Below are 26,145 nucleotides of genomic sequence, written 5' to 3'. Positions count from 1 at the left end.
TAATCAGCGAGACGAAAAACCTCCTCCTATGAAATTTGTTGCCAAAATGATAGGCTTACCTAGGTTGTTACATAATAAAACGATCGTACTAGCATCATTTACATTATAATTTTGCAGAATGGGTTTATAATGACACATAACAGACTGCTGGTTGATGATTCTGACTTTGGAAAAATTCCTTCAAGCCCTCGGATCCGGCTTCCTTGAAATGTTGAAAAAATGGGTGCAACATCTCGTTCCATATGGGGACACATTGCTTCAATGGAGCAATGTGAGAATCCCATAATCCTGTATCCAAGAAACAGAAATCCATCAAATAAATATCCATTCAAAATCGAAATCATCATGTATACAAAGAATATTTGTTGGAATAGAAAAAATCTACTCTAACAAATTGAAACATAAAACATAAGTGCATAAAAAGAAACTAGCTAATGACATAAATAAAAAGGAGTAGGGTTAGAGATACTATACAAAGGTTTCCCTATGGCATCAAATGCCATCTATGTGGCACAATCTCGAACATCTGTTTGCATATAGGCAGATCAATTGGTTGTTTTTCAACTGTCCCTTACTGAAATTTGACCCTTTTTAGTTGATGTAGATTCTGATCACTGTGCTACACATCTCTGTCATACAAAAATCTTAGTATTTTTCTACTCGGAAGATAGAATGGAAGATGTGACGAGAAGAAGTGATTAACTAGTTGAATGAACTCTGACTCAAATGCGGTGGATGACCTTGTGGCTTAACTTCTTCACCATTTTCTGGTCTCTTTAGATACTCAACATGATATCTTCTTTCAACTTCCCTGTATAATCCGACCATACAACCTGATGCAGCGAGAATAGTGGCATATGATAAGTCCATCTGAATAGACCCACCCAAGTCAGCTGCAAACTTCCTGGATAGGAGCATTCCCCATACATCTGGCACATCAATAATAGCTATATCCATGGTGATGATCTTATATGGATAATCAACTAAGGAGACCTATAAATCTTTGACCACACCAAGGACCTCAACCTTTCTAGAATCCATTGAGCAAATGTTATGGTAAGGTCTAGAAATTCTTAAGTTTAACTGATCGATAACCTTTTTAGTCATAATATTTGTTGAAGCACCAAAAACAAACATGCGATTATGAAGCAGACTATCATTAATATCCAAAGTCAAGAAGAAAGGATGATGATCTTCATTGATCATGTAGCAGTTTGAATCTTTCAACTTAATTTCTTCATCTTTAGGACTGTTATCGATATTACCTTGTCGAACCATACCCAAAGCCCTAAAGAATGATGCCTGCTGAGATGGAATCTTTAGAAGCTCAAGCACTGAGACAAACATTTTAATACTATTAATCCAAGCGCATAATCGAATTTTAATCTTGACTTATATGCAACTTGTTTACTTTGAATTTGTTATTTACCCTTCCTTTGATAAGTGTAACCCTTACTTTTAGCAATTTCTAGAATTTGTTCTTGAGATGGCTTTTCACCATACATTTGCGTGATAGGATCTTTTTCGTCAGTGAAGTAATTGATGGCAAAGGATGAAGAAATCATATCTGTGCAACGAATTTCCTTGGAAGAACTTTGACCAATATTATTTATTTGTTCATTAGCTGCTTCAACCAAGATTTTTCTAGCAAGGGCACATGCACTTTCCTCGTGGAAGCTTTCACATGGTTTGCAAAATGGTATAGGCTGATCAACGACATTGGCAGACTCAAGCAGAGTAGGAGGCCTCTGACTACTAGGAGGATTTCTTCTTGATCATGGATCATTATTTCCTCTGTTGTTATTTTTATTTTTAGGTTGCATATTATGGGCTTGATTTTGTTCCATTGGAACCATCCTAGATTGCATGGCACTCATATCTCGAGCATAATCAAGTCTCATTTCTTTAATTTCTTTTCCCTTAGATTTAATTGGACCTCTATCAAAACTAGGAATTTCTAACTTACCCGAAGCTTTTTAATCCTTCTCTAATTCTTCAACAATATTATGAGTAGCAGCTAGAATAACAGGCTTGGCACGTCTAATCTCATATTGGGTGTCAACATTAAATGCTTTGAGATATTACTCTAAAACTGTCTTGTTAGGTGGCTTGTAACCTTGAGTCATATCTTTAAGAAGACCATTAAATCTTTGGTTAGATTCCTAATTTGTTTTATTTTCCCTTTTCTTAATGGAATTTAGTTCTTTGACCAAATATTTTCCTTCTCTTTTGTCCCCAAATTTGTCTTTAAATGCATCAGTGAGGGCCTGCAAAGAGTCAAAAGCATTATCTGCTTAATCATGAAACTAGTCCAGCGCATTATCTTCTAATGAGAGAACAAATAACTTCATTCTGACATCCTCGTGATTGTATGCAACTGCTTGAACAAATCTCTGTATAAAGGTATTGAACTTCTTTATGTGAGCTTCAGTGTTGATGGCATTATTCCCCTGGAAAGTTGGAAGCTTATTCATAGTAGATTCGTCTGGAAGATTGTGAGGATATCCCTGAACATTGGTAAAGTTGCAAGGCCTATAATAATCCCTGATTTCTTGATATAGGGGATTAATGAAAAGCAAATGGATATCAGGGAGTGCTTCCTGTCAGAGAAAAATTAAATGCTCTCTAAAGTGTAATTTATTTAACCTAGCTCTTAGAAACTTTTCAGGATCGGGAGCAAGGTTAACCAAGCTACCAAGATTCCTTCTAGAGTAAGCTCTTGTGAATGGTTGAATAAGTGGAGTTGTCACCCAAACAGGAAACCAACCGAAATATCCAAGTGCTAAAGGTGCATATAGAAAGGATGAAAGGATTAATGAGAGAAAAAATGATAAGATGAGAAGATGAAAAATGAAAAGATTTAGAAATTGTCTTTAAGGCGCCGAGAATAAGATATCCCCAACAACGAGGCCAAAAAAATGTTGTGGCGTTGTCGGCTCAAAAGAAAGGATTGAAGGATTGAGAAAATGATGTGAAGGAAAAAATGTTGCAACGCCAAAGCCCAATAAAGTGGTCCCCAACAAAGACGCCAAAAAATTTTGTGGCGTTGTCGGCTCAAATGAAAAGATGGAAAGATAAAGGATTTCAAATTGAAGGATTGTCGTTAAAGCACCAGAAACAAGATAAACTTATCCGTGACAATGACGCCAAAAAATGTTTTTGCTCAGATTGTACAGGCACTGCGACAACGATTCAAGGCGAGCGCTGTCACTTTGATCCTCGACCTCTCCGTTCTAGTTGTCTCCCAACAACAGATTATGGGGGATAGTCCCTATGGAAATGTGAAGATGAAGGACAAGTTGGGAACCAACAAGTTTGGGAGACAAGATTGAGTGGCCTAGCTACTTGGTTAATTTTAGCAAGGTTAGAAGATTAGATTAAATTGAATTATGAGACCGGTGCCTTATGGAGTCAACTTCTTTTTTATTACCAATTAAACGCCAAGTACCCAGATGGACAATGGTTGCTTGAATGAATAGCTATCCTATATGAAGTGCAAATCCTACAAGCTAGGTGAAATGCAGAATCTGGGTTGATTTTAAATTAAATGCCTATTCTAAGTGTAACCTTTCTCTTAACTGTTTTGGAACCAGTCTCTAGAGTAGGTTGTGGGATGGAAGCCAACGAGAAGCAAGCAAAAACTTGATTAACAATACTTCCCCCTATGTTCCAACCACTCGATGCCTCCGGCGCTGCAAAGACTATGGCTTTGACGACTGCAAGGTCACCATGTTAACCACTAAAGAGAGTCTAAGTTCCTCAAGCTAAATTAAGAAGGGGTGGCCTTAAATGTCTATCAACCAAGCTTATGCTTGGAGGTAAATTATTAATGCAACTAGACTTAGAATGCAATGCAAAATAGATTGAGTGATTCTTAAGGTAAGATTGTTTAAGTTGCTTAAGCACTTATTTATGATTTGATCTTAAGTTTAAGTACTTATCAATGAAATACAATCTTAACCGCAAGAAAGTGTGCCAAGTTACCAAGTGCCAATAAGATACAATAGATACCCACAATATGCAATTATTCAACAATTAGGGGATGTGCAAAAATCCCGTAATAACTTCTTTAATGATAATTGAAGCACTTAGAATAATTTAACCAATGCTCAACAAGATACCAATGATTATTGTCGCAAGATTATCAATGCTCTTACTTCAATTAGAAGCTTCCAAGATACTTCAAGAGAGATAAATGCCAGTAATACTCAATCATTCAAGATATGCTTGATTAGATTAAAACACTTGGAATCTCAATACCAATGTGTATTTATCATTCACAAAAGGATATCAGTAGTGAAGCAAGAATGACCATATGGGAGTACTTATTTGCCAAGATGATTGCCGCATAAGAGAAACAAGTTACTTCAATGCCAATTCAAAGACTTCAAGTAAAGAGCACTTAGAGATCTTAATGTCAATATGAGATTACCATTCACAATGATATTCGATTCTTGATTTAGTGCTTATGTGAGTGAGTTGGATATTATCTTATATACTTCTAAAACTCACAATGAAACCACAAACGTTAGTGTGCTTGGAGCAATTAGAAACTAACTTGCAAGATAATTATGATTTATAGAGCATGAGCAAGGAAATTTCTTAAGTCACTTATGTCCCAGTCACATTCAAACGAACAATTATTAAACCTTTTAGGACAGCAGTAAGTAAAATCACTCTAGATCCAAAAAATGACAAACATGTATGAGCCAAATATGAGCAATGAGGTACCCAATATCTTGCCAAATGTAACTATGAGCTAATCAACCTTCTTATGATGTATTTTTCAGTATTATATCAGATCTGATCACACTTTTTACGCAGAGATAATAGTCATTAAACAACTAGATTTATGCCAAGGGATTAATGCCCAAATTACTTAAATGACTTGACAATATGGTAGATATCTTAGATGTGATTTTTCTGCCACTTATATGTGTTTTTCACCACTATTATGAATGTATTCAGAGAGCTGTAGCAAATAGTGAGAGAAAATAGGGTTTAGATATCAAACTCTTGGCCTCTAGGCCTTGAAGAAAACTTGCCCAACTTCTTCCAAAATTTCCAATGGGTATGCCACCTGTAAACACAAGTTTTTTTTGCCAATTTAACTGCAAAACCCACCAATGAATTAGCTTCAGAAATTTATAGATCACCAACAGAGATGAATGAGGGCTAAATGAGGGCTAGGAGGCAAAGCAGGGCAAAATAGACCTACGGCTAGGGTCAAGAATCCACAAAGGCCTGATGGCAAGCCTAGGAAGGCTGCCGTTGGGCTAAGGAGGGGCTGAGAGGCCCTAGTGGGGCTGAGGCTTCGGGTTTTGAGGCCCTAAAGGCCTGCGACATCCTAGAGGGAGCCTCTAGGAGGCTGCCGCAAGCCAAAGAAGGTTGTGGCCTAAGGTGGAGAGGCTGCGGAGGAGGGATAAGGGGAGAAAAGGGGGGACGAAAGGCTGGATGGGGAGAAAAAGTGCTGAGCGGAAGGCTGGAAGGAGGGCCGAGGGCAGGGGGAGGCCCTCTAGTGCCTGCAGCAAGAGATCAAGGGTTGGCCGAGTGGCTTAGAGGCCACGGCCAGGCCTACCAAGGCCTTAAAACATCACAACAAGGGAAGAAAGGCTGACGCAAAGGCAAGGCGGGCTGGACGACTAGCACGGAGGAGGACGTTGGGCCTCAAGGCCCTAAAAAATTTCAAAAACCCTCGCCAGAAAATTTTCTTGCTGTAGATCTTCGATTTTACTACAAATTTTTCAATAGCTGGCCCTTCAAAAAAAAAAAATTCTAGAGACTAGATCTTACCCTCAACGACCTAGATCTAGCTCTAATCCAGCTCTTAGAATTTTTAGGAAAAATGTAAGAGATGCAGATTTTACATTGCAATTGGATATCATCTCTTTTGTGTGGCCTAAGGGATCTGAATCATACTGATGTGGTATGTACTTTTCTGCACAATATAATCGGATATTTTTTTTTAAAACGCTACTGTTTGAATCAGACACCTTTTTCATAAATTGAATCATAATCCTTTTAGTTTTTAAGCATCTGATCGACCACATTTCCCTTAAAATAGAAAATACCTTATTATAAATAGTATAGAAGAAATGATGAGCTGAAATATGAGCTCATTACTTGTCATTACTGTTGGGATCAATTTAAATATGTGCCCATACTTTTCATTACTGTTTAGTTAGCTTATATTGTTATAACATTTGAAGTCCAAGACAAGCATACCTGAAATTTTTTCTTTCCTTTTCTTTTAACTTCATAATAAAAAAGTCAAGTCCTGGAGTATAAGGGGATTAAATCTGCTCCCTGTAATGTTTACGAGAATCCTGATTCTCTCCACAATTTGTCTTATGACTGTCCTTTTGTTTTACTGCGATATATTGGAGAAAGATATTATCTTCTTAATTTCTTGAAATTGATCTCTCTTAAAATTGTAAGTGACATACACTGGTTTGATATTGGACAATAAAGCTGAAAAGTGTTCATTATCTATGAATCTTCAGTTTATGTTTGCTATGAACAGTGTGGAAAAAAGGAAATGATTACATCTTCAGGGAAAGTAGAGAGCTTCCTAACTTCGCCTTAGAACTCATGATTAATTTTTTTACAGAGGTATTTATTGGTAAGGATTTGGGTGAAGATGGATTAAGAAACTTATTGTTACGCCTTGGCTTTTCAAGGATTGGCATCTAAAGACTCTTCAAAACAGCACTTTGGAATGGTTCTAATACTTTGGCATGGAAATAACTTGAAGCTTGATTAGGTTGGAACATTAAAGAAAATTGAGATGAATTAATTTATGACAACGTTGAATGACCAATTTCACCAAGGGTGAATTCTGCACAGTCAATTTTGGAGGAGAAACAACCTAAACAGGTTGGGGACCCTCCCCTCACTGTCAGTAGAACCTAGACAAAGAACCAGTTGGAGGAGGTATATACTACAGAATATGAAGGTTGGAAATGACATCCAGATTTTTGATAAAGGCAAAAAAAATCTGAATGTTTAAACTTGAAGTTTCTCCTACAGATTTTCAACAATTTAAACTCTTTTTGAGACTCTTATTCTGGAACGCGTTTTGTTGTATAATGGTCTCCCAGATTGGAGTTTTCTGTTTAGTTTCTGTAAAGGACCTTCTAACGTTGATGAAATGGTTGATTCCGATTGCTATCAGAACCGTTACTCAAAATAGATACTAGCTTTTTAATATTTATCGGTTTTGAGATCTTTAATAATGCTGGATCTATGTATTGTTAGCCCGTAGTTCTGGTCTTATTTTAGTACTGTTATTAGTCATAGCTCTGAAAAGATGTATTGGTGGAGTCAGATATAGATATTTTTGACTGTTAATGGAGGGTCAGCAGATGATTTATCGCCATCTTAACTTCTCACGTTTGTGCCTATTTCCCTTTTCAAATGAAAAAAAAGAAAAAGCATCCAGACCTATTAGCTCTCAACATTGATACATCCATTTCAGTAGTCAATATCAAATGATAAAGAACAACTATTTTCAGCCTGATAAGGAGACATGAAATCTCATAAAGTGTATCATATATTATATATATGGGCAGTCAATTGGGTCTAGCTTGGGTGGTTGAGAGGAGTGTTGTTATCCTCCCCACACAAGTTCAAGTCCCGCAAGTGACATGTCGATCTCTTAACCAGTATAGTTTTGTAACATCTTTGAGCCCTGTTGTTAACCTGGCCTCGTGCCTTGAAGAATCTAGGATACCCTGGGTACCATCTTCAGAAAGAGGGAAAGACTTCCCTAGGATATGTTACTTGGAAGAAAAACATTATATATCTGGGCTATAGCAAATGGGAAATGGGCATGGAGTTGAAATTTGACTAAACGTGCCATTTATACTCTTCTCTTACCATTGAAAGGACAAACTTAGCAACTTAAAATTAATGAGAGAGGGGTAACTGACCCTGCCACCAAGGTGCAGTAGAAAAGCCAAAATGACAGCTATAGGAATGCCGACCACATAGTATGCCCCAAGATTTACATAGGCACCCAATGTTTGCCATCCACATCCTCTAGCAATACCTGCAGAAGTATTGAAGTTATAGAAAACAGGACTATACATATCTATCTATACAATTCAAGACCATTTCCATATCTGATGAAATCATCGAGAAAGGTGATTTACCTGCTAGAATGCCTTGGTTGGCATCCATAAATGCTGACCTATTAGCTCTCAACATTGATACATCCATTTCAGTAGTCAATATCAAATGATAAAGAACAACTATTTTCAGCCTGATAAGGAGACATGAAATCTCATAATGTGTATCATATATTATATATATGGGCAGTCAATTGGGTCTAGCTTGGGTGGTTGAGAGGAGTGTTGTTATCCTCCCCACACAAGTTCAAGTCCCGCAAGTGACATGTCGATCTCTTAACCAGTATAGTTTTGTAACATCTTTGAGCCCTGTTGTTAACCTGGCCTCGTGCCTTGAAGAATCTAGGATACCCTGGGTACCATCTTCAGAAAGAGGGAAAGACTTCCCTAGGATATGTTACTTGGAAGAAAAAGATTACATATCTGGGCTATAGCAAATGGGAAATGGGCATGGAGTTGAAATTTGACTAAACGTGCCATTTATACTCTTCTCTTACCATTGAAAGGACAAACTTAGCAACTTAAAATTAATGAGAGAGGGGTAACTGACCCTGCCACCAAGGTGCAGTAGAAAAGCCAAAATGACAGCTATAGGAATGCCGACCACATAGTATGCCCCAAGATTTACATAGGCACCCAATGTTTGCCATCCACATCCTCTAGCAATACCTGCAGAAGTATTGAAGTTATAGAAAACAGGACTATACATATCTATCTATACAATTCAAGACCATTTCCAGATCTGATGAAATCATCGAGAAAGGTGATTTACCTGCTAGAATGCCTTGGTTGGCATCCATAAATGCTGAGGATGCAAGCAGTGGCATCATGCTTGAAATGTAGACAACTACTTCTCTTTCATTGCTATAGACATAGCCCCAGACATTTCGAGCAGAGAATAAAGTAGATGCTATCATGAGGGCTTCCATGGCTGCCATACAAACCCCGACACGCACTGATAACTGTGCAGCACATGAGCGTCCAGCTCCTAGTTCATTGGAAACTCGTGTACTGCACCGCAAAAATTTAGTATCAAAAGTATGAATATAATTCAATGCCAGCGATTTAATATCCTTAGAGAATTTGCTGTTAGCAACATTTTTCAATCAGTTATACCAACCTTACAGCAGCACCTAGGCCAAAGGGAATCCTATATGTGAGTGCAGCAGTGTTGAGGCTGCAAAGAACCAAAAGCAAGTTCAGAGAAAAATAGAGTAACTATTGGCAGTGGAAAAGCAGATGTCACTATTAGCTTTATGTGTAGGAAACTTGTCAGATATGACATAATTACCAGATGGAGAGAACTGACATCTCAAGTTCGGGATTAGGCAACAAACCAGAGAGGAGAACAAGCATTTCAAAAGACCAGTACTCCAAGCTGTCAAGAAATATACGAGTGTTAACTTAGGAACAGAATGTAATAGCATAATTAAAAATTCAAGAATAGTATAATATGTAAACTGGTTCCCACTGAAGAAATCCTTAAAAATAATTGAAAACTCTGAAGTAGAATAAGTAAAATGAAAATGCGATTGAAACAATGCATATTTTTTTAAATTCAACTACACTCTGCACCAAAGGGAAAGGACTCATATACCAGATCATCACTGCAGATGGAATAGCAAGCTTAAGAAAGTTTGCAATATCATATAAAGCTTCCCTTGAAAAGGATGTTCTTGTCTTCTCACATGCAGGGGAAAATGTAACATAAAGTGATAGAAGTGCAACATTCAGCCAATTAGAAATGCTGTTTGCCAATGCGGCGCCTTTATTACCTAATCCAACTTTGAACACCAATACCCAGCAGACGGGGACATGGAAACACAGAGTTACTGCAGAGCTTAACATCATCGGAATGACAATGCCCTGTGATTGAAGAAATTTCAGAAGGGGTTGAAGAGCCGCATAAGCAAACAAGCTAGGAAGCATCCATCTTGCAAATTTCCCTGCTTCAAAAGATAATAAAGGATCTTGCCCAAGGGCTTTAAGAATGTCTCCCATATATATCCATATCACAGCCAGTGGTATGCTGACACAAAAAAGAGCAACAATTGCTCTCTGCAATTGAATCCCAAGCAAATGATATTGCTTTGCTCCATAGGCCTGTCCACAAAGTGTCTCTAATGCACATGCCATTCCCATCTGTCGATAGACACACAAATAATGAGAAAAAAGCTGATCAGTCTACTGTTGAGGACTTCCAAAGCTTGGATGATCCATTTATCACTTCCAACTTAACTGAAGTGCATTTACTTATATATCATCCTACAAACAAAATATTGAACTTTATAAGCTTGTATTGTAGGCAACTGCAGAGTTAAACCTGTATTAAGGACCACTTTTAACTGGAAAGTGAATTGAGATGGATTCATGCCCACTTTTATGCGGTACACTAGGAACCTCTTAAGCATGCAGCTATGTGTTAAGTATAAGGTTAAGAAAAGATCCTTAATTATGCATTTTATAAATGATTGTTCAATGCTGCAGGAAGAATCTAAAACAGAAAAAAAATATTGATATTATTATTAACTGAGGATGAATAATCTAAAAATAGTGTTAGTTGATCCTCGTAGATCAGGAATAATAAATTGTGTAATCTTGCTTTAAGTCCATGCATTCACCACTAGCGGTAATAAAAGATAAGAATTATTTTAGAGGTTATATTAAGGAAGTGGGATATATGGGACTGGTAATATGTTAGGGAAATCCCATGAAGTTGGTTTTTGCAATTAGAAATAGGTGTTAGAGAATCTCATCAAGAAGGATGTTATATATATGGATTTGTACTACTGTTTTTATGATGATAATATGATATCAATTTCAGATTTCTCTTGTGCAGTGTCGGGGGAACAAAAGAAATTGTTATTTCTTTCTTCTTGTTTATGGATCCTATTGTTTTGCACTCTGAAGCCTGTGCAGTTGATTGTTGTTTCAGCAACCCTTGAATGCACCACCATCATCGTATGAGAGCAGTGGACAAGTTGGCCAATAGAAGAATTCCAGTACGGGGATGGAGAGGAGCAAGGCCTGGAAATTGAAAAGTGGACACAGATGAGTTACTCCATAGACTGCAAGATCTTGAGGTTAGCTTGAGAGGTAATGAGTCCGAGGGTTCAAAGGAGAGTTGAACCTAGAATTGTTTATAGATTTGATAGGAGATCTGATGAGATATTAGGATATAGAAAATTTTGAGGAAGATGATCCATTTCGCGTCAGAATTTTGTGGCAAAAATAAATCCCCATGCTGCACTTTGATGGGATAATCTACAGCCATGAAGAAGAAGGGAGGGAAAAGAAAAGAATAAATTGTGCCTAAGACTTTAAACACCCTAAAGAAATTTTTATCCATGGATTTCCAGCAACAATTGTTCTAGGAATTTCAAAACATGGGGCAAAGGGAGATGTCTCTGCAATAGTACATTGAACAGTTTCTGAGTTCACAATCTTGGATAGGAATGCAAAAAGACAAGGAGAAAACCAAGCTCGGTATAAAATGGGCTAAGGTTACAAACCCAAGATGAACTGTCCTTTGTGAAAGTGCATTCCATGCATGAAGCGTATATTAATATGCATTAAAGTTTGACGAGGAATTAAATCAGGGAAAGACTAAGAGAAATGAAAGGGGAGGTTTCAGAGGTAGAGGTTGAGGCTCTTTCATGAAGGAAATGGTTTTGTTGTGGAAAGCCCAAACACAGGGCTTTTGAGGGTCTGGAAAAAATTGATGATGGGAGGAGATCAGAGCAGAGAACAAACATGGCACAGGGAAAAGTTCCAATAATAACCCCTCTTGAACAAAAGGAAGACGATAACCTCATGTGGAGGAGAATCTTGTTGAACTTGAAACCAAAAGAGAAAAAAGAAAGGAATTGGTTGAGAAGTCTTTGCAGGACCAACTGCAAGGTAAGGAAAAGGTGTTGCAACGTAATAATTGTTAAAATTGGCAACTAGGGCCAAACTCCATGTGGGTCACCTCATTCATGGCAGCTGATATTTTTCCTAGATTCCTCTTGTCCAGAGGTGTAGGATTGATCTAAAGATTATCCGATTCCGACAAGTATTTATGGAGATATAAATTTATTTGTAATTACTTGGCAATTGTCAAAGTCGGCCAGCAGTTAAGTGTGTGGGACTCTTGCCCAGCGTTGCATATAAATAGAAGAGAGGTTGAGTCATTGTCTCAACTCTTTTCATCCTCTCATCTCTTCCTTGTCTCTTGGGTATACAAAGGAAGGAGGACGCAGATCTCACGGGGGAAAGAGGACGCAGCTAGGGCAGCATTGGAGGAGGATGCAGTTAGGGCAGCAAGGACGCAGGAAGGTGCAGCAAGTGGTTTAGACCTGCGTTGACCAGCATATTGCCTCCATTGACTGCGGCCTTGTGTGGGCAGCCTCTCCTAGGCTAGCCGAAGAGCTGAACAGGTCTGCGTTGACTGTTTTGAGGGCACGTTTATGACAGGGTTGACTGGTTAGGGCTGGCTGCAGTATGCTGTAGCATTCACTGCTGTTTTGACCATCTTAATTTGACTGTTTTGGGGGCCACTATTTCTGTTGGAGACCGAGTTCTCCTAGGTTGTCTTGAGGACATTTTGGTAGCTGATTGATCCCTTTTGCTATTGCTGTTCAAGGGTTTCATTACTGCTGTTGTAAATCACTGATTAGTGATACTGTACCATCTCTCTTTTTGCTGAATTATTGAAGATAAAAGAAGATTTGATCAAAGGGTTTCCCCGCATTGGGGTTTGTCTTTGGCTAGCCGCCACATCTGGTGTCTCTTGTCTTGGCTTTTCTTTTGTCGATCTTTTAATGTTCTATCTGCACTTTACTTTATGTTCATGTTATTGCTAAACAATGGCTAATAAGAAGAAAATAAGTAAACTGCTCTAAGCATAGAACATACCATAATTTAACATGGAATTAGAGCAGAGGTGAAAACAAAGCCCAAGCAAGAGCAAGAGCAATCACCGAAGGTTGTTGAAACTATCCTAACGAAGTCATGGGGTCCTCAACACTCTTCCCTGTTGAAGACAAACTCAGTGAGAAGTCTGACTATCACGGATGGAAGATGTCTCTTGATCTAACATTAGAAGAGCAGGAAGTGTTGAACCATGTGAGAGGCAGGATTGTTGAAGCCCCCATCAAATGCATCCATTGCTGCTAGGAACAAATGGACCAAGGGAGAAGTCAAAGCAAGGAAGATCATCTGGGACTTTATTGACAAGCGCTTGGTGGCCTATGTTTCCGAGCTGACCACCTCCAAGGAAATCTACGATAGATTGGTGAGTTTATTTAAAGTTAATGATGCAAATCAAGTTTTGTTCCTTAGAAATAAGCTGAAGGAAATTAAGAAGGGCAAAGATGAGAGTATGCAAGCATATTTCTTAAGGATCACCGAGATCAAGAATGATCTCCTATCTATTGGGAAAGTAGTCTCTGACAGGGAAATGACACTCACAACTCTTGGAGGACTGCCTCCTGAATGGTATATATTTAGGACTACTCTTCTCAACAATAATATAATTCCTAGATTTGAGGAATTGATGGCCAGATGTATTCAAGAAGAGACAAGGATGGAAGACCAAGAAATGCTCGCACTTAAAGGCCATCCCTCTGCCTTTTCTTCTCATGCTAAAAGAAGAAACAATTCTAGGGCTAAATCTAAAGGAAACACAAGACCAAAAGGTTGAAGAAAAGGTCGATGTTATAATTGCAACAAAATGGGCCACTATGCGAGGGAGTGCCCTAATGAAAGGGACTCACACCATGACGCTGATCAAAATCACTCTCAAGGCAATCAAAGGAATGGCAGGTCCAATGGCAGAGGTAAAAGAAATGTCACAAATCAAGGAAGAGGACAACCCTTCAAGAAGGCAAGAAACTCCAGGTATGAATCTAATATTTTTAACAATAAGCAAGATGAATATTATCTACCAACGACCCTCTCTACTACTGCTCCCTCGGACTCACTGGGAAATTGGCTTATTGATAGTGGTGCCTCAAGGCACTTCACTGGTTACAAGGAAGCTCTCTCTAATCTAATAGAGAAGGAGACCAACCTGGAAATTGCTCTTGGGAACAACTCAAAATATCTCGTGAAAGGTGTAGGGAATGTCACTCTTCAATTGAATTAGGGAAATACAATTCACTTACAAGATGTATTATATGTACCTGATCTCAAAAAGAACCTGGTGTCCATTTTGACAATGGAAGACAAAGGCTACAAGGTGGCCTTCATCGATGGCAAGGTACATGTATGGAAAAAGAACTTTAAAGATGCTTTCACTCTTGGATTTCGAGTTGATTTATTATATCAGGTCGGAGGAAGTCCGCTGGGTGTCATGTCTTGGGACACATCTCTTCAGTCCGAACTATGGCATCGAAGGTTTGCTCACCTTCATTATAAAGCTCTACCCGATGTGAGAAAAATGGCGACTGGGATGCCCAAATTTAGATTAGAGCAAGAAGGTGTATGTCCGGGATGTGTCGAAGGAAAGCTCAAAAGGGGACCATTCCTCTCAAGCTAAAGCAAGACCTCCGATATATTACAGTTGGTTCACTCAGACATATCCGGTATGATGCCTGTGAACTCCTTGGGAGGATATTTATATTACCTCACTTTTACAGATGATTATTCTCTCAAGACTTGGATATACTTCTTGAAAAAGAAGGATGAAGTGTTCTCCTGGTTTCGTAACTTCAAAGCCTTGATCGAGAATCTAACCGAAAAGAAGATCAAGATCTTAAGGACTGATAATGAGACCGAGTATGAATCCAATGAGTTTCATGACTTTTGCAAAGACGCTGGCATTAAGAGGGAAACTACTACACCATATACTCCTGAGCAAAATGGTGTGGCGGAAAGGAAGAATCGTACGATTGTGGAAGCTGTCCGTGCTATGCTCCATGATCAAAGACTTCCGAAATTTCTATGGGCCGAAGCTGCAAATACTGCCGTATATGTACAAAACCGATGCCCTCATCAGGCATTGGGTTCCAAGACTCCCGAAGAGCTGTTCACTGGTAAGAAACCTAACGTATCTCATTTTAGAATTTTTGGAAGTCTTGTATATTTTCATGTGCTGAAGGAGAAAATGAATAAATTGGGTGCATCTGAAAAGAAATGAATCTTCATGGGCTATAGCGAAAATACTAAGGGCTATAGAATCTATGTGGTTGGTCAAAGGGAAGTCGAGATTAGCCATGATGTCACCTTTGACGAAGATATGGCTCTTAGCAAAGTTGACAATCTTCCTACTCTAAGGGGATCTAAAGACGCTGACACCAGTGAACTGAAGGAAAAGGAAGATGAGACGATGCCCGATGTGGAAGAACCTATGGATCCTATTGATCCCCCTCCGCAAGAGCCTTCCTCATCTACAAAGAGGCCTTCATGGCTTAGGGGGACACTTAATGATGCTGAAGGGCATGTTACACCCAGGGGAACCTTCCGGGAAAGTAAGAAGCCGCCTAGTTATCAGGGATACTTGACCATCATGAGCACGATCATCTAAAATGAGCCTTCGTCATTCGTAGAAGCTATCAAGCATCAAGTATGGAAGGATGCTATGACTGAGGAATATGAGTCCATCATGAAAAACGATGTCTGGGATGTGGTCCCCAGACCCCAGGACAAAGCAGTTGTCACTTCGAAATGGCTTTACAAGATAAAGCATGCAGTCGATGGAAGTACGGAAAAATATAAGGCTCATTTTGTCGCTCGTGGCTTCTCTCTGAAGGAAGGTATAGACTATGACGAGATATTTGCACCTGTTGCCCGATATACCACCATCCGCTCGATCATAGCCCTTGCTGCTTCGCAAGGATGGAACCTACATCAGATGGATGTCAAGACTGTGTTCTTGCATGGTTCGATCAAAGAGGAAGTCTATGTGGAGCAACCCGAAGGATTTGAGATTCATGATCGAGAATCTCATGTGTGCAGGTTGAAGAAGGCCCTCTATGGGCTGAAGCAAGCACCCCGAGCGTGGTATGAGAGGATCGATAGCCACTTGATGAAGCTGGGATTCACTAGGAGTGAAGCCGACCCTAACCTTTACTTTAAGGTTGAAGATGACAATCCTCTCATACTGGTGCTGTACGTTGACAACCTCTTTCTAACAGGGGCAGACCCTCTCATTCACAAATGTAAGAGGGAGTTGGCTTCTGAGTTTGAGATGAAGGACCTAGGACTGATGCACTATTTCCTAGGACTAGAAGTCTGGCAGAAGTATACCGACGCTGATTAGGCAGGCAGTGTGGTGGACCGAAAGAGCACTTTCGAGTGCTGTTTCCCTTTGGGATCTGCCTCGATATCCTTGATGAGCAGGAAGTAGAATTCGTGGCTTTGAGCACCGCTAAGGTAGAGTACATTGCTTCTAGTATGGCCTCTTGTGAGGCGGTCTGGTTGCGAAAGCTCTTCAGTGAGCTGTTTGGATTTACATTGGATACCACCGTGATCCTGTGTGAAAACTAGAGCGAGATTCGTTTATCAGAGAATCCCATATTTCATGATCGCTCCAAGCATATCGATATCAGGTACCACTATATTCGGGATATGGTGTAGTGGGGAGCAATAAGGCTCCAACATATCGGTACAGATGAACAGGTCGCTGACATTTTGACGAAGCCCATGGGAAAGGTCAAATTCTTGACTTTTTGAGAACAACTTGGTGTCGTTCAGAGACCCTCTTATGAGGATCGAGTATGATGTATTGGGCTCTGGGAGCTCCAAGGGGGTGCAGGGTACTTCTTGGAGCGACATGCGACCACAGGGCGACTCATCATTCCCTGGTGGTGCACTAAGTACAGGGTGAAAGGTTCAACCTTCCCCTGTGACACCCCGTGGCAATTGTAGGATAGGATGATTAGTTCTCCTGTGGGCCAGGATGATTAGTTCTCCGTGACAATTATGGAACAGGATGATTAATTCTCCTGTGGGCTAGGATGATTAGTTCTCTGTGGCGACTATGGAACAAGATGATTAGTTCTCCTGTGGTCCAGGATGATTAGTTCTCCTGTGGGCCAGGATGATTAGTTTTCCTGTCGAGGCATCCTACCCATGCAGTCTGGGACTCATGGGAAGTACTTCTCATCTAATCAATGAGCAGGGAAATGGGGTTAGGGACCATAGTAGTACTATCGATGGATGCATCGTTGTATCTACCGTACTCCTTATGCTAGGATGACCTCCATTGATCTGGGATCAGTGAGAGTGGTATGACATACTCTGAGACTGACTTCGGGTCAGTGGAGGATGGTATGATACATCCTCGATCATTTCTTCTTCTTCATAGTTCGAGCAGAGAAGAGCAGAGCTGGGCCAAGCTGTGCAAGGCAGTGCATTTGATGGCTGGGATAGTAGCGACGATCAGACGGATTGCAGATGGAGCTCTCCCTAGTTGAGAGGGAGTGTTAAAATTGGCAACTAGGGCCAAACTCCATGTGGGTCACCTTATTCATGGCAACTGATATTTTTCCTAGATTCCTCTTGTCGAGAGGTGTAGGATTGATCTAAAGATCATCCGATTCCGACAAGTATTTATAGAGATATGAATTTATTTGTAAATACTTGGCAATTGTCAAGGTCAGCCAACAGTTAAGTGTGTGGCACTCTTGCCCAGTGTTGCATATAAATACAGGAGAGGTTGAGTCATTATCTCAACTCATCTCATCCTCTCATCTCTTCCTTGTCTCCTGGGTATACAAAGGAAGGAGGACACAAATCTCATGTGGAAAAGAGGACGCAACTAGGGCAACATTGGAGGAGGATGTAGCTAGGGCAGCAAGGACACAGGAAGGTGCAGCATGTGGTTTAGGCCTGCGTTGACCAGCATGTTGCCTCCATTGATTGCGGCCTTGTGTGGGCAACCTCTCCTAGGCTAGCCGAAGAGCTGAACAAGTCTGCGTTGTCTGTTTGAGGGCACGTTTATGACAACGTTCATTGGTTAGGGTTGGCTGCAGTAAGCTGTAGCATTCACTACTATTTTGACCATCTTAATTTGACTGTTTTGGGCTGCCACTACTTCTGTTGGAGACCGAGTTCTCCTAGGTTGTCTTGAGGATATTTTGGTAGCTGATTGATCCCTTTTGCTATTGTTGTTCAAGGGTTTCATTACCACTGTTGTAAATCACTGATTAGTGATATTGTACTATCTCTCTCTCTGTTGAATTATTGAAGATAAAAGAAGATTTGATCAAAGGGTTTCCTCGCATTGGGGTTTGTCCCTGGCTAGCCACCACATCTGGTGTCTCTTGTTTTCTGTCAATCTTGTAATGTTCTATCTACACTTTAATTTATGTTTATGTGATTGCTAAACAGTGGCTAATAAGAAGACAAGAAGTAAACTGCTCTAAGCATAGAACATACCATAATTTAACAATAATTGAAGGGGGCAACATTGATAACATAGTCTCTAGCACAAAGGCGCTCAATTACTAAGAAAGAATCATATTTATTATTATTAAAGATAGAAGATGTTTACAATTTGAGGGAGATAGCTGGCTATATACCGCCCTGGTGCCTAATAGCTTCTTAACTAACTAATTTTTTATATAACATTGCCTTCCTCCCAGAAAATGCTTTGTCCTCAAAGCATACATAACGAAGGATGTTGTTGACGAAATGCTTTAGTCTCCCAAGAAGCTTCTTCTTTTGGTAAGTCCTTCCACTTGATCAAGTATTCCTTGATTACACGAGATCGAAGCTTCCTTTCTCTGGTGGATATGATACTTTCTGGTTCTAAAATGACCCTTCCTTCATCATCCAAGGATGGAAGCGTTGTTTTTGCTGATTGATGGTCACCCAATGCCTTTTTAAGGCAGGATACATGGAAGACGTTGTGAACACGACTTTTATCCGGAAGGCTTAAACTATATGCAACTTGGCTAATCTTTTTGTTGATCTGGTATGGTTCATAGAACTTCGGTGCCAATTTATTTTTCCCTTTTTGTTTCAAGGACAACTGCTTGTATTGCTGGAGCTTGACAAATACCCATTCTCCAACTGATGGGGATCGTTGTCTTCTTTCACCATATATCAATTCTATGCTTCGCCTTCCATTTTCATGGAAGCGTGTCTAATCTTTCCGTCATCATTGTCAATATCGTAAATCTCGAAATATTCTTCTGCTTTATTCATCCATGCAACGCTGCATTTTTCATTACCATCGAATTTGGGTATCTTGATTTTTGCTCTTCGTTGATATGTTGCTAACGGTGGAGCGAAAAGAGGGTTGATTGGTGAATGTATTCTAGCGCTGCTTATTTGAAAAAGTCACGTTATTATTTTTTTTGATGGTGTGGGGATGATTTTTTGGAAACTCCTATTTTTCATGAGAATCTGTTGAATTTGTTGAATCTGATGAATTGTGCTAATGATTACCTCCATCATCTTGGAGTAGTTGTTCAGGTGTAACTTTCATCCTTTCACACAAAGTGTTCAACAACGTCATTGTCTGATTATGATTTATTTTGGATTTGATAAAGTTCTGCCCGAGCTGTTGTTCTATTCGACTTGTCGTATCCTATAGCTTCTTGATATCATCGGAATGTCCGATAACCTTACTCTCGAAATCGACTAATTCTTTGTTGAAATCATCAGAGTGGCCAGTAATCCTATTTTCGAGATCAATCAATTTTTTGCTGAAATTGGTCATTGTCATCAACGACATTGAATAGGTTTGTGGGGGTGTATATTTGTCCACCAACTTAAATTCCTTTCTTAACTTGAACTAATTTTTTTTTTAATATATATATATATATATATAATATAAAATTATACAATTAATTTAAGTAATTAAATTAAGTTATATATAAATTAACTAATTAAATTTTAATTATATAGTGTAAATCCGCTGGACCCGCGTTGTATATCGATCTATGTCGCTGATCCGACTTGTCCCGTTGACTGGAGACACACTGTTGATGGTCGGAGTAGCAAAACTTTTTTAACTGCGGGTTCTGTCGCTGTCGGGTGGTGGTGAGACGGCAGGACTTGCCTGCGGAGATAGCGGCGGGTGGCGGTGGTGGTGAGACGACAGCACTTTGCTTGCGGAGATAGCGGCGGGTGGCGGTGAGACGGCAGGCTATGGCAGAGATAGCGGTGGGTGGTTGAGACGGTGGGACAACGATGGCAACCGGTGCGGTTGGGATGATGACTGACGAAGAACAGCGGAACGTGATAGGAGCAGCGTCGAACAGGTGCAGGGATGGTATCCGATGGCTCAACAGCAGCAGTGTCTCGAGAGCGAACCCCTCTGATACCAAATGGCACAAACGTGCTCAATTATTCAGAAAGAATCATATTTATTATTATTAAAGATAGAAGATGTTTACAATTTGAGGGAGGCCCCTGGCTATATACCGCCCTGGGTACCTTTTGGTGAATTCATGCCCTTTGCCTAATAACTACTTAACTAACTAACTTTTAATATAACAGTTTCCACTGAAATGGTGAAAAGGTTGACCTTAGAATATACAAGACATTTTCAGCCTTACAAGAAGTCTTGGCTTCGAACAGATCACAATGTCACAATGAATAAGCAAGGAAAATTTTGTCTCAATATTGGAGACTATGAAAATGAGGTGACATGTGATGTCATACCCATAGATGCCTTCCATCTGCTTCTATGTAGGGCATGGTAGTATGACGGAGAAGCAATTGATAATGGGAAGGAAAATACCTATACCTTTGTTAAAGGGGTAAGGTAATTCCAATGGCTCCTCATGAATGAGATGGAAGGGGAAAGTAATCAAATAATTTTCCTCTTAGCTAAGGAGTTTTTACGTAATGTTAAGAAATTGAAGGGAAGTTACATATTGATTTGTAGATAGAAAACAAATTCATCAAGCAAGGAAGTGCCACTAGAAGTTAAGGCCTATAAGGAGCATAAGGAGATAACTTATGATAGCCTACCTACTAGATTGCCTCCATCGAGAAAGATCTCCCATCACATGGATTATGGATCTTATTCTAGGAGGCAGTCTGCCAAATCTAGGCTCTCATAGATCGAGTCCAATGGAAAATGAAGAGTTGAACAAACATGTGGAGCCTCTGTTGTAATTACCTTGGAAAAGGATGGAGGATAGGCATGGATTCAAGGGCCATCAACAAAATTGCCAACCAGTATAGGTTTCCATTACCCAAAATGGATGATTTAATGGATTGCTTGAGTGAAGCTTATAAAAAGTTGATATCACCCAATTTGAATAAGAGAGGGTGATGAGTGGAAAAAGTATTTAAGAAAAAAAAAGCTTGTACACATCATTGGTGATACCATTTGGGTTGACAAATGCTCCCAAGTACTTTCACAAGATTGATGACACAGGTGTTGAGGCCTTTCTTGGGGATGTTTGTGACAAGATTGATGACACAGGTGTTGAGGCCTTTCTTGGGGATGTTTGTGATTGTTTATCTTAATGATATGTTTATTTCAGCAAGACGATGCAAGGGAACTTGCATCATCCAAACAAGTAATGAAAAGTTTGGAAGAACTTAGAAGAGTAGGTACAAGTCAATTTGAAGAAAAGTTCTTTCATGCAAGAACTTGTTCTTGGGATTTGTAATTTGTAGGGAAGCATTGATGATGTGTCAAGAGAGGTGAAAGCAATTATGGAATGGACAGTTCCGAGAAGCATAACTAGGGTGGGAAGTTTTCATGGCTTAGTTCTTATGATAAGTTAATTAGATATTTTAGTGCCACTTGTAAGCCATTAATACACCACATGACAATAAAAGTTTTTAAATGGACAACACCTACACAAAGAAGTTTTGAACTTATGAAGAAGAAGGGCCCCAAAGCCCCATTGTAGGTCTTCCAGGTTTTAACAAAGCTTTCCAAGTATGTTGGGATGCAAGTGGAGTCTCCCATGGCCTTCTTTTGTGAAAAGTCTATCCTGTTTACAATCAGGAATTTTATTCTATTTGCAAGGTTTGAAGAAATGGAGAAATTATATACTACCAACAGAAATTGTTTGGTCCTTTGATCATGAAGCTTTGAAGTTTATTACCAACCACGAAAATGAGTAAGGGTAGACACTTGAAGTGTGTACAATTTTTGTAGAACTTCTCACTTATGTTGAAGATCAATTCAGGCAAAGCAAATAATGTTGCAGATGCATTGAGCAGAGGAGTTTCTTTCTTCACAATTATGTCGGTGAAGGTGCTTGGATTTGAAGTAATCAAGGACTTAATGAATTTGATCAAGATTTTGAAGAGGTAAGAAAGGTTTGCAAGGAGACATTATTGATAGATAGAACAACCTATCTGGACTACTTGTTGCAATATTGATTTTTGTTTCCAGGGAAAACAACTGTGCATTCCCAGAGGATCTATGAGAGAATTTGATTAGAAAGTGGCATGGTGGAGGATTCCGATTGAGTTGAAACTTTGGAAGAGACAAAACTCAACCCTTTTTGGAGGAAATATTTTGATATTAATGGCTGATTTTGAAGTTGGATGTTAGCAAATATGTTAAGAGATGCAAAATATGAGAGCTAGCAAAGGAAAGAAGCCCAAATACTAGTTTGTAGACGGTTTTGTCTGTCCCAAAGGCACCTTGGGAGGACTTGTCCATGGATTTTATTCTAGGTGTACCTCACCCTCGAATAGATTTTCTAAAATGGCTCATTTTATGCCCTGCATAAAGATTAATGATGTGTCTAAAGTTTCCAATATAATTTCAAGTAAATTGTGAGATTGCATGGGTTGCCTAGGGGAATCACATCAGATAGAGACTTCAAGTTTCTAAAACCATTTTTGGAAAACTCTTTGAAAAAAATGGGAACAACGCTGCAGTACATTGTATCCTGGACTGAGTTGTTTGTAAGAGTTTGGGAAATTTATTGAGATGTCTTGAATGGAACAAGCTGGGACAATACGAGTTGATGTTGCCACAAGCTGAGTTCGCATTCAATAGGCTCCCAAAACATAGACTTCTATAGAGCTAAATATCCCAGATCCTATCCTATAAGGTACATAACTCAGTCATCTAGTTTACAGGACTTTCCCATTCCATATTGTACATGGGAAGAGTCCCAAACAATCGATAGATTTAGTTGAGCTGCCTTTAAAGGAGAGCAGAAGTAATGATGCAGATGCATTTTCTGAATAAATGCAAAGATTGTATGAACAGGTTAAGGAGCCATATCAAGAAAGCAACCAAAGCTACAAAGATAAAGAAAATTGATCCAGAGAAAGAATCATTTGAAGTAGATAATGAAGTAATGGTGCATTTGAGGAAAAAATAGTTTACTGCTTAAACATAACAAACTGAAGTACAAGAAGATTGGACCCTGCAAAATCAGAAGGAAATCCTGTGATAATGCTTATGAAGTGGAATTGTCCAAGGATTTGAATATCTCTAAATTTAACGTCGCACGTTCATATGAATTTAATGCACGTGAAGAAGAATAGAAGAAAGTTGAAGACCGGATATCACATCTTCTAGTGAAAGAACCATAGGAAATTGTTGAAGTACTGGATGGGGAAATAATAATTACCACTACAAGATGAAGTTACAAGCAATATTTGGTGATATGGAAGGACAGAACCAGAAGAACCCAGTTGGATCTCAGAAGCTGAATATCACTAGCTGTGTTCATCAATTTCCTTCCATCTGAGCTTGAAAATGATAAAATCATTTTTTCTCTGAGAATGAGACGATGATGCAGGAGCATCTAATTCAAGTGCAAAAAACTAATATATTATCAGTTGACCATGTATAGACCAAAAGTAGTTTTACCATATCCTCATAAAGAAGGAATAATTAGTTATCTATCTCTAAGTGAACCATGAACTGTAAAAAAATAAAAGAGTTGTAGGAGACTAAAAGTAGTGTTACGATACCCTCATAAATAGGGAATAATTAGTTGAGTGATCCATCTCTAACTGCATCACCAATGGTTAACAAACAAAGAAAAGGACTCTCTTAAGGAGTTGGGATGGATTGGACTACTAATGCCTAAGGAAAACCTACAAGTTAGTTTGGGGAATTAAAAAAGAATGTTAGAATATTTCATTAAGAACTATTTATATATATGACTTTGTATATTACTGGATAGCATTCCTAGAACTTGGATGGGAAGGGTAATAATTACTCCTCTCCACCACCCCAGCTAGACCAGATTGATGATATGACTTTGTACTTCTACTTTAATGATAATAAAGCTTTCCTATTTCTCTTTTGAACTGTTTGGGGAACAAGAAAAAATGTTTTTTCTTTCTTCTTGTTTGTGCATCATATTGCGGTGCACTGTGATGGCTGTGTTGTCCGTTGTGGTTTAGGCAACCCCTGATTGCACCAGCATTCAACTAGCCATCAAGGGTTTTTTTGGGGGATATTAAACTTATTACATAGAAAGTTATATTCAATTTAGATGGAAACATTCCTAAAATAGGTCTTTAAGGACTTTCAGAAATATGCAGAATTTGCAGCATTTTAGTCCACCTTTAGTGGCTTTCACATAAATTTTGAACTAGAAACAGGATGGCCCCAATAAATATCTTAGTGTGTTTATGATTACACTCAGGAAAGAGCAAAAACAATTAAATCAGACAATGGTTTATTCTACCGGTCAGTTCAATCCTCCTTTCTTTGGGGTTTTTTAACAGACGAAACCTCATAAAAGAGTTTACACTGTAAAATACCCAATGATAGCAAAGTAAACAACAATAACAATGTGTTATTAACTTATTTTGATGTGGTGTCTGATGTTTCGGGTGAACACTTCACCCATCTTCAGGGACATAAAACTCAGATCTGAAGAGTTCACCTGTAATGTCAGACACCACATCGAAATAACACAGTGCTCCAGAAGCTCCCATCATAATTATGGACTATGAAAATCTACATACAAAATTTTTAACAATAAAAATGTTTGGTGATCATACCAACACATGTAACCCAGTAACACTTGCAAAAGAAGTGGCAATAGAAGCACTGGAAAGTGCAAGCTCTCCCAAATGCCCCACCATCATAACAGATATCACCTGCAAGCAATACTGCAAAAGATTCACTCCAATCATAGGTCCTGCTATCCACCAAATCTTTTTTACTTCCTCCCATACAATCCCTGCAGTGCACTTCACATCATCTGAAGACTCTACTTCATAAATACCAGACTTGTGTTCCTGACCACACGGGGAAAGCAACTGAGTTTCCTCAGCATTTTCACTTATAAGTGGTTGCTTCAACAAATTTCTCTGATTGCTATCTGAACAAGTTCTCTCCATGACTCTTTCACTCAAATATGTTCTACCAACTTAGGAGTCTAAACTTGAGAATAATCTATTGCCACTGTAAGAAACTATAGTCAACTGTCTCAGGATCAAAATTCTATATATAAGCATGTAGTGAACGATAGAATATTGTTTCCTACTTAGCTAAGAGCAATAGCTGCTTTACCGATGGTTAAGCCATATTGAAAGATTCTTCTATGGATCATGATAGATTATGTTGCAGAACCGACCATGAGAGAATGAACTCCAACCTTGTAAACACAATAACGATCGGTCGATTAAGTATTAAAGAATGAATCACAACCTTATAAACACAGTAAACACACATTTCTAGAGACCAGTTCTTGTAAAGATAGCTTGTCAACAGGTACAACAGCACGTTCTTAGAGAGATTGACGGCCAAAGCTATTCAAAGCTTAAAAGACGAATAAACATGATGCAGGGCGGATTTGAAGCGATTTTGCAAAAAAATGCACTTTCCAAAATGTTATGTGGAATATTGTAGTGATACAGTCTCAGAAGCAAAATTTGTATTAAATTTATCACTTCAGTTCAATATTTCAAATAAAATTTCAGAGAGATATATAATATTTATCAAGATTTCACAGAGATATAATATCTATTAATAAATTAAACGAGATAAAGTATTTGCAATTCCGTAGGCATTTTAAAATTACGTCAATCTAGAACAAAACGAACCCGTAGTATAATGAGGTGGAGGAGTTGCTTGGAAAGTTATAGAAATTCAGTCATATTTAGAGAAAATCTGGTAAGTATTTTTGTA

At 38.9% G+C, this 26,145-nt stretch overlaps 2 protein-coding genes across 2 annotated transcripts in view; both read right to left on the bottom strand.

Annotated features, from left to right (window-relative positions):
- Window positions 1-8,265, bottom strand: part of LOC149179329 (protein DETOXIFICATION 12-like) — a 34,731-nt gene extending 26,466 nt beyond the window's left edge. The window contains exons 1-2 of the mRNA XM_089420604.1: window positions 8,154-8,265; window positions 7,932-8,050 (exon numbers count right to left, since the gene is read on the bottom strand). Coding sequence (XP_089276730.1) covers window positions 7,932-8,050; window positions 8,154-8,220 — 186 coding nt within the window. The 5' untranslated portion in view covers window positions 8,221-8,265. The remainder of the gene's footprint in view (window positions 1-7,931; window positions 8,051-8,153) is intronic.
- Window positions 8,266-8,477: 212 nt separating this feature from the next.
- On the bottom strand, window positions 8,478-25,927 carry LOC149179328 (protein DETOXIFICATION 16-like). Its single transcript, XM_089420603.1, has 6 exons — window positions 25,014-25,927; window positions 9,727-10,271; window positions 9,421-9,507; window positions 9,250-9,306; window positions 8,902-9,140; window positions 8,478-8,798 (listed from the first exon to the last, which is right to left on the bottom strand). The coding sequence occupies exons 1-6, from the start codon at window positions 25,353-25,355 to the stop codon at window positions 8,623-8,625; spliced, it is 1,446 nt and encodes a 481-aa protein (XP_089276729.1). The 5' UTR covers window positions 25,356-25,927; the 3' UTR covers window positions 8,478-8,622.
- Window positions 25,928-26,145: the final 218 nt, after the last annotated feature.

Source organism: Pinus tabuliformis, chromosome 4_1 (assembly GCF_031772625.1).
Source record: "Pinus tabuliformis cultivar Carrire ecotype Pingquan chromosome 4_1, CPIR1, whole genome shotgun sequence".
NCBI lineage: Eukaryota > Viridiplantae > Streptophyta > Pinopsida > Pinales > Pinaceae > Pinus > Pinus tabuliformis.
Note: the sequence above shows the minus strand (reverse complement) of the source record. Positions and strands in the feature narration are given on the sequence as shown.